This window comes from Tupaia chinensis, unplaced genomic scaffold (genome assembly GCF_000334495.1).
Source record: "Tupaia chinensis unplaced genomic scaffold, TupChi_1.0 Scaffold000311_2, whole genome shotgun sequence".
Taxonomy (NCBI): Eukaryota; Metazoa; Chordata; class Mammalia; order Scandentia; family Tupaiidae; genus Tupaia; species Tupaia belangeri.
In genome coordinates, this window is record NW_006159803.1 from 3,141,942 (window position 1) to 3,150,967 (window position 9,026).

At 41.9% G+C, this 9,026-nt stretch overlaps 1 protein-coding gene across 2 annotated transcripts in view; it reads right to left on the reverse strand.

Annotated features, from left to right (window-relative positions):
- Positions 1-9,026, reverse strand: part of EXPH5 (exophilin 5) — a 92,651-nt gene that overhangs the window by 21,709 nt on the left and 61,916 nt on the right. For both annotated transcript variants that reach the window (XM_006150961.3, XM_006150960.3), the window contains exon 4: positions 115-163. In XM_006150961.3, the coding sequence (XP_006151023.1) occupies positions 115-163 (49 nt within the window). The remainder of the gene's footprint in view (positions 1-114; positions 164-9,026) is intronic.

A 9,026-nucleotide genomic window follows, 5' to 3' on the forward strand; every position in this document is an offset into this window, starting at 1 on the left:
AAAAAAAAAAAAAAAAAAAAAGAGCCAAGGAGAATGCTATTGGAATAGATAGACAACCTGGAATTACGTTAGTTCTGAATTTCTGAGTGTAACCCTTATTTTCTGGCTACTTACCACAGCAGTTCCACTCATGGATGCAAGAGGTCCTGCATGGCTGTCATATCTGTGAAAAGAAATGAAATAATTTCTTTGAAGAGCCTAACTTTTTCCATGAAGAAAATAAACATGTTTACCATTATAGCTTGATATCTTAAGAAGATATATTTCCTATGCTCTGTAGAATGACATGTCTTGGTTTAGTGCACTGTTGAAAAAAAATTCAGACATCTTTTCCTGTGATTGCTTAGAATCAGTGTTTTACATCTTTGTCACTCAAGTAGTTATGAAAAAAGTTACATAATAGTGGATTTGTATTTGAGCACAGCATAAAAACCCAGTAACAAATAGTTCTATTGAGTGTTTACTATGTGTCAAGCACGTTTCTCGCACTGTATGGGCATGCTAGTTCGTTTAGACACATCACTCCTGTGAGGCAGATATTATGGCTACTCTCATTTTACAGATGAGAAGAGGGAAGTACAGAGAAGTTAGAATAGACTGTTCAAGGCCAGCAGATGGCACAGTGGTTAAGGCAGCTGTATCTCATATACTTGACTGCACACTCTGAGTCCCGAACCCAGTGACTTGAAAAAGATATCGTCATGTGCCTGAGCATGTATGTGAATGTCCAAAATCCCAAGAGTAGAATAGAGGAGAAGGAACTGCAGCATGGCCATCCTCTGCAGGGGGTACTTTCTCACTTTCCCCCCTCTTTATCTCTGTTTGTCTTAGGAGAGTGCACGTCCCTATAGCAAAATTATTTTTTAAATAAAGAAAGAATAGATTGCCCAAGGTACACAGTGAATGGCTGAGCTAGGAGTTGGGCCCAGGCTATCTGAATCCAGGGCCCTCCTTTAACCAGAAAGGCACACAGGCTGTTCTTATAAATGGGAAATAGATTTTTTTGTTTCTGTGGATTTATATTTATGAAGAGCAATTAAGTCAGGATCAGACTTAGAAATCTGTAAGAGAATTTTTAAAGAAAGAAAGCCTTATAAAAATTGCTTCAGAATGTTTATTTCTGTAAAGATGGCTGACTTACTATGAAGACATTTTGAAGGTAAACAAGTACGCTTTTTATGTTGCCTCTCTCAAGGTCAGTGAGAAGATAAAATATTCACAAGCCCTTGGTCAAACACTAAGCTAGATTTTGACTTTTTTTGGCTATAGGGCATGTGTACTTGTGGGGGGGTGGGTGGGGGGGGAGGAAGGAGGGAGAAATCACCCTCCAGGTGAGATGGCCACACCAAAATCCTTTCATCTCCATTTCCCTCCCAGGATTCTGGGCACACATGTACCATGTGCCCAGCATGTTTATCAAGCTGCCTGGTCAGGACTCAAATGCACAGTCGGCTCCATGGGATCCAGACTCTTAACCACCATGCCACCTGCTGGCTCCAGATTTTTATTTTAAAATCTGTAAACCTATGCCAAGTAGTATTATGCCTGAATCATGGCTCAAGATTTAATAAGATGTAATGACTCAGAGCTCTATATGGAATCAGGCTCTGTCCCATACTAAGAGAACGGCAAAGGGGATCAAAGGAAACCAAAATAGCCCTCCCTAAAATACTGAGGATCGTTAAACCGAAGACGGTTAAAGTGCAGAGGAACTATCTCCCTACATTTCCTGTCTGAGTGCAGGACCATAATCTTCCCTGCTAGAAACAGCTTACTGATCAGCCCAGGAAGGCACCAACAAGCTCAGTGGAATTTGGAAGGGAGGTTTAACTACCTTTTCAGTTTCCCTGCCACTGAAGCTGGGAACTACTTGGTCCTTTGTCCTCGCACTTCTATTGTTCTTTGTCCAATATACTGTATAAGGTGAGACCCCAAGTCATTGCTTTGAGAGATGCTTTTTTTTCTTTGTTTTTAAATTTTTCAGAGGGTTTGTGTGCTCCCCAGAGAGAAACGGGGGCGAGGGGAGAAATAGAAAATGAGAAAGTCCTGCACCCACCACCACCTATGGGGCATGGGTCTAGTCCTGCTATAATCCCTTCTCTTTCATTTCTCCCTCTTTTTAGGATTTTGGGCATGCCAGGTCCAGAACTTCAACCATGTAGTCAGCCATTTGGGATTCAGCCACCTTAACCACAAGCCATGAGTGGCCTAAGAGGTTTTCTTTTCTTTTCTTTTTTTTTTTTTTATATGTAAGCCTCTTCCTCATGTGGCCATAACATGCAATAAAATGAACTTTTGCCTGTTTCCTTTTGTTATTCTGACTTGTTTTAGGAGAGGATCTCAATGAAGAACTTATGAGTGTAAAAAACAGAAATTAAAACTTTTCTCTGCTTCAGAATCAAGAGTTAAACACATTGAGAATCTAGATTGGATCAGTCAAAAGGAGCAAGGCACAGTTGTCTTTCATTCAAACGCCTTGTTGCATTATGGTTCATGACGGTTGAGCAGAAAACCTGAGGGGCCAAGTAATTTTATATTTTAAATATATTCATATATATTTTATGAATAAAAATAGTTAAACAGAAATTGAAATTAATCTCAGGTTTTTTTACATTACTCTGAAATACTACCTCTCCTAATAAGGTCTAGAAGTTATATACTGCTTTTTTTTTTTTTAAGAGATTTTTGCTATAGGGAACATGCATTCGCTGGAAAGACAGACAGAAAGCGAGAAATCACCCCGTCGGGGGGTGGCCACACCACAATCCATTCTCCTCTATTTTTCCCCCTCAAGATTTTGGGCATGCATGCACACGCACTTGGCATGAGTTTTAAGTCACTGGGTCTTGGACTTTAACTGCGGTCGACTCTGCAAGAGTCCAGTGATGTAATCATTATGCCATCTGCTGGTCCCATATATTCCTTTTATTTTCCTTCCTTTCCACATACATTTACTGAGCCTGTGTTGCTTCTACATGTTATGAACTATTATGAACTCTTTGGAGGATACAAATATGACCAAGCTAGGGAACATGTTCTCCAAGGACTTTTAACAGTAGGAAAGATGATACACGTAGGGAGCTGAAATATATGCCAATACTTGACAGGGACAATCAAGAGGTAAGTAAAATGCACTCAAAATGCAGAGGGGCCAGCAAGCACTTCCTGAGGTTGATCAGGGAAGGCAATAGAGAGAAGTTGGACTGGTAAGAGGCTAGAGAACAACATGAGCAAAAGCTTGGAGATGGGAGCATTGCATGGGAGGTTGGGAACTGGCAGGTAGAGTTGGCCTTTGGTATGTGGGGTGATTGGTTCCAGGACACTGTGGATACCAAGATTCTCAGATGTCAAGGCCCTTATATAAAATGGCATAGAGTTTGCATATAACCTTTGCACATTCTCCTATGTATTTATTTATTTATTTTGAGAGGTTTTTGCTATAGGGTGTGTGCACTCGCCAGAAAGACAGAGAGAGATAGAGAGGCAGAAAGCGAGAAATCACCCACTAGGGGGATGGCCATGCTGCAGTCCCTTCTCCTCCATTCTCCTCTAGGGATCGTGGGCATGCATGCGCACGCGCCCAGCGTGAGTTTAAGCCACTGGGTCTGGGACTCGAATCACAGTTGACCTCATGGGAGTACAGTGACAAAGCCATTACGCTAACTGCTGCTCCCTCTCCTATGTACTTTAAATCATCTCTAGATTACTTACAATACCTAATACAATGTAAGTGCTATGCAAATAATTGTTATACTGTATTGGTTTTTAATTTGTGTTATTTTTTATTGTTGTATTGTTATTTTTTAAATACTTATTTAATTATATTTATTATTATTATTATTTTAAATTTAACCCAGAGAGAGACAGAGAGAGAGAGAGAGAAAGAAGGAAAGTGAGAAAGTAAGCCACCAGGTCCAGGACTTGAACTGCAGTCAGCCATATGGGAGTCCAGCACCTTAACCACCATGCCAACTGCCGGCCCCTATATTATTATTCTTTTTTAGAAATCATTTTCAATTTGCAGTTGGTAGAATCCATGTATGTGGAACCCAAAGATACAGAGGGTCCACTGTAATTCAGTTTGCCTGGAGCCAAGAGCACAAGCCAGATTGTAAAGATTCTTTCCAGAATTCTTTTGAGCTGCACGCCTCATCATGTATCCCTACACCCCAGCACTCTGATCAGCTTGCCTAGGCCTACATCTGCTCTGGAGTGAGGGCAGCAGAGGCAGGTTTCTGAGATTGGCAGGTGAGGGGATGATGCTGCTAAAGGATCAGGGGATGCCTGGAGCACAGTTGGGACAGAGCACTAGTGACTGTGCTCTGTGGGGATGAGCAGTGAGGGAAAGATGCATGCTTCCCTGAGGGTATGCATGGCAGTGTATCCCATGCCACTTAGGCAGGAGGATATTAGACATGGCTGCTTTGGAAACCCAAGGTCCCTGCACCTACTCCCAAGGTAATAGGTGTTTCTGAAGTGAATAGCTTCCACTTGTTGAGTGAATAAATGCAATGGTGGTATCATGAAAGCTATGCTCATACAGGCCTTCTAGACTTGATCATTTTAAGGTATTCAAAGATACCTCATCTGCATTTACTCATAAATCTTACTGATGCCATGTCTTAGAGCTCTCTCACATGTGTCCCAATTCTCCTTCAATCACTGTGCCTGATACTAAACTTTCACATTTTCTCTACAGGACTCCTCTCCATCTTTCACATCACCAATAGAAAAATCTATCAGCCCAGTCATGATCATTCACATTGCTAGGATACAGTACTCCACAGGCTGTGACCACAGGAGAGGCTGGGGTTTAATTCTTGGTTCAACCTAAAGACTGGGCACAGTGGTGCATACCTATAATTCCTGTGGCTCAGAAGGTGAGGCAGGAGGATCACTACATAGCAATACCTTGTCTTAAAATAAATAAATAAGAAAGAAAGGAAAAGAAAAATGAGAGATCTGTTTAAAATGTAAAATTTATCTTATGAAGCCTCTGCCTGAAAATATTACAAGCTATTATCTAAACTCTTAGCATGACATAAGGTTTTTCTTTTTTCTGGCACCATATCCCCCTGCCTTAGATAACCCCTTATTCTTTAAGCCTCATCTTCCCATATTCCACTTGTCCATAAGTACCTGTACCCTAGACTTATCCATTAAATATTCTCTCTTGTTTCCATAACCTGGTGGCTTAAAACTCAGGCTGGGCACATGTGCATGTGTGCCCAATATCTTGAGAGGAAAATGTTAGAGAAAGGATTGTGGCATGGCCATCCCCCGGGGGGTGGGGGTGGGGGATTCTTGGCTTTTTGTCTGTCTATTTCTCTAGCAAATGCATGTGCTCTATAGCAAAAATCTCTCTAAAATTTTTAAAATAAAAATAAAACCTCTCATTCTAGCCTGAGATTTTTGAGATGGTCTTTTAACATTAGTTCACCATCTTCCCAGGTCACAAATTTTCTGAATGAAGTCAGCCTTCCATCTTACTAACACTTGTTACTGAAGTACTGGCTTTCAAGAAATGAGTAGTCAAACTTGGGTTCGGTCACTGGGCCAGACCAGCTGATCCAGTTACATTTTGTCTTAATAACTATCTTATACTTGAAAAGCCATTATAAATGTCATTTTCTCTAGGAGATCCACCTGGACTTAGTCTAAGATATATAGTCCTCATACATACACCCATAGCATATAACATTTTTCCATCTTAGCATTATTCTGTGTTTCTCTATTTTCTTTTTGTCATCTTCACAAGTCTAAAGGCTATGAAAGCAAGGAGTGTTTTGTCCTACAGAGCTGTGCATGATATTCTTCAAGCAGTTTTTGTAGAATAAATGAAATGAATGTATGCATTCTTATTCTCACTACGTCTGCTCTACCTCTTATATTTTTCACAATCATCTACCTAGTTTCCTGAATCAGAGTGGAAAGTTCACCTTCATTCTTCCTCTCTCACCCACCACATCCAATTACTAGGCTCTCATAATTCTACTTTATAAATCTTGCAAAAATCTGTCCACTTTTGGCCTTTCTCATTGCCTCTACCTTGGTTTTGGTCACCACTATGTCAGTATCATTTACCTGGTCTTTAATTTTGCTTTCTCAAATCTATTCATTATGCTACAGCTAAAAAGGAGTTTCTTAGTCTAGATATTATTGCCTTTTCTTTGTTGTTGTGGTCTATTGTGAGCACTGCAGGATGGTTAGCAGCACAACTGATCTCTACTCACTGGATGCCAACTACACCCTTCTGTCAATTATAAAAATGTTTACAATCATTGCCAAACATCTTTTTTTTTCTTTTCTTTTTTCTTTTTTTTTCGTTTTTTTTTTTTTTTTTGAGATTTTGCTATAGGGAGCGGGCACTCGCCAGAAAGACAGAGAAAGCCAGAAATATAGAAAGCAAGAAATCACCCCTGGGGGGATGGCCACGCTGCAATCCCTTCTCCTCCATTCTCCTCTAGAGATCTTGGGCATGCAAGCACATGCACCCGGAGTGAGTTTTAAGCCACTGGGTCCGGGACTCGAACCACAGTCAACTACATGGGAGTCCAGTGACATAGCTATTACACCAGCTGCTGGTCCTGCCAAATGTCCTTTAAAGGACACAACTGTCCTTAGTTCCCTTGGTTGAAATCCCCTGAGTAAAGTAATTAGTCTTTTTTTTCTTTCCCTTTCTTTCTTTCTTTCTTTCTTTCTTTCTTTCTTTCTTTCTTTCTTTCTTTCTTTCTTTCTTTCTTTCTCTTTCCTTCCTTCCTTCCTTCTCCCCTTCCTTTCCCTTCCCTTCCCTTCCCTTCCCTTCCCTTCCCTTTCCTTTCCTTTCTTTCTTGTTTTGGTAGTGGTAATGGTAGTGGTGCCTATGTGGAGGTTTTTTTTTTTTTTCTGGTTTGTTTTTTGGAGAGGTTTTTGCTATAGGGCGTGTATGCTCGCCAGACAGACAGAGAGAGAGACAGAGAGACAGAAAGCGAGAAATCACCCCCCAGGGGGGATGGCCATGCCTCAATCCCTTCTCCATTCTCCTCTCGGGATCTTGGGCACGCACGCACACGCGCCCGGTGTGAGTTTAAGCCACCAGGTCCAGGACTCAAACTGCGGTCGACTACGTGGGAGTCCAGTGACATAGCCATTATGCTAACTGCTGGTCCTTCTGTGTGGAGTTTTTGACAGGGTCTTGCTATGTTGCAATCTTCCTGTCTCAACCTCCAAGGAGTTGGGACCACAGGTGTACACCACTGTGCCTGACTTTTAGGGTAGGCCAAAAATTGAATCTGGGCCTCTTGTGTGGCCTCTACCTGCCAAGCAGCAATGTCCAGCACGTACTACCATGGCAGGGCCTAAAATGATGAAATGAAAATCTGATTATGTCAATTCTGTTCAAAACCATCAGAGGAAAGAAGAAACACACACATGCACACACACCCACACAGAAATATATACCAACATGTCAGTATTTGTTCAGATCAGTGGGTGGTGGTTGATTTTAACTGTTACATACATATAATAAGGAATAAAATGGTATAGTATAATTTTAAAAGTGATTTAATGGCTCCTCACTGCCTAAGGAGCAAGTCTAAGTCCCTGAGTATTGCATTGTGTGTATAAGATCTGTATGTTCAGGCCTCTGCCAACCTCTCCTACCTCATCTCTTATTAGCCCTCACCTCAGACTGGGTCATTGATCCTCAGTGACCCAGATGAATCCCTGCGCTCTCCATTCTCTGCACTTTTGCTTGTGTCGTTCCTTTTGCCTGGGCTCTTATTTTTCTAGTTAAGTTCTATTTATTCATTTTTTAAAAGAATTGTTTTACTTAACTTTACTTATTATTATTGTCCATTTGACCAGAGAGAGACAGATAGACAGAGCGAGCAAAAGTGAGAGAGCAAGCCACCAGGTTGAGGACTTGAACCGTGTTCAGCCATGTGGGAGTCCAATACCCTTAACCAGCACACCACCTGCTGGCCCCCAATTTTTTATTCTTCAAAAAATTGGCTTTCCTTTTCCAAGAATCCTTCTAGATCCTCTAGTCTGAGTTAAATGCTCCTCGCACATATTCTATTCATCAGTACAGGACTCAACATATGACAGCACAGTTATTGGTGTACTTGGCTATTACCCCACTGCGACTAGGCCCTGTGTGAATGTTAAAGGGAACCACTTTCTCAAGGCCCCTTATTGTCATTTGCCACAAGTTGCCATAAATACATAAATCCATGATGATCATGATGTGATTGGTGGTGTACCTTCTGCCTGGTGTTCCCTGCTAGATTAAAAATTCCTCCAAGCAGGGACTTGTTTTTAATTAAATTAATTAATTAATTAATTTTTTTCTTGAGAGAGATTTTTGCTATAGGGTGTGTGTGCTTACAGGAGAGAATGTGAGAAATCACCCCCTCCCCAGAGGGATGGCCACACTGCACTCCCTTCTCCATTCTCCTCTTGGGATTTTGGGCATGCATACTGGGTCCAGGACTTGAACCATGGCTGACTATGTTTGAGTCTAGCATCTTTTTTTCTTTGGAGTGGGGGGAAGGTTTTTGCTATAGGGTGCGTGTGCTTGCCAGATAGACAGAGAGAGGCAAAGAGACTGAAAGTGAGAAATCATGCCCCAGGGGGAATGGTCACACACACACACACACACACACACACACACACACACACACACACATGCCCAGCATGAGTTTTAAGCCACCAGATCTGGGACTTGAACTGCAGTCGACTACATAGCCATTATGCCAACTGCTCATCCCTGAGTCCAGCATCTTAACCACTACACCACCTGCTGGCCTTGGGACTTATTTTAATTTTTACTACTTTATCTCCAGCACTAAACATACATTTGATCAAGAGTAGGACTTGAGGGAACCAGCAGTTAGTGTAATGGCTATGTCGCTGGACTCCCACGTAGTCGACCGCGGTTCACGTCCTGGACCCGGTGGCTTAAAACTCACGCCGGGGGCCGTGGCAGTACGGCCCAAGATCCCGAGAGGAGAATGGAGGAGAAGGGATTGCGGCGTGACCATCCC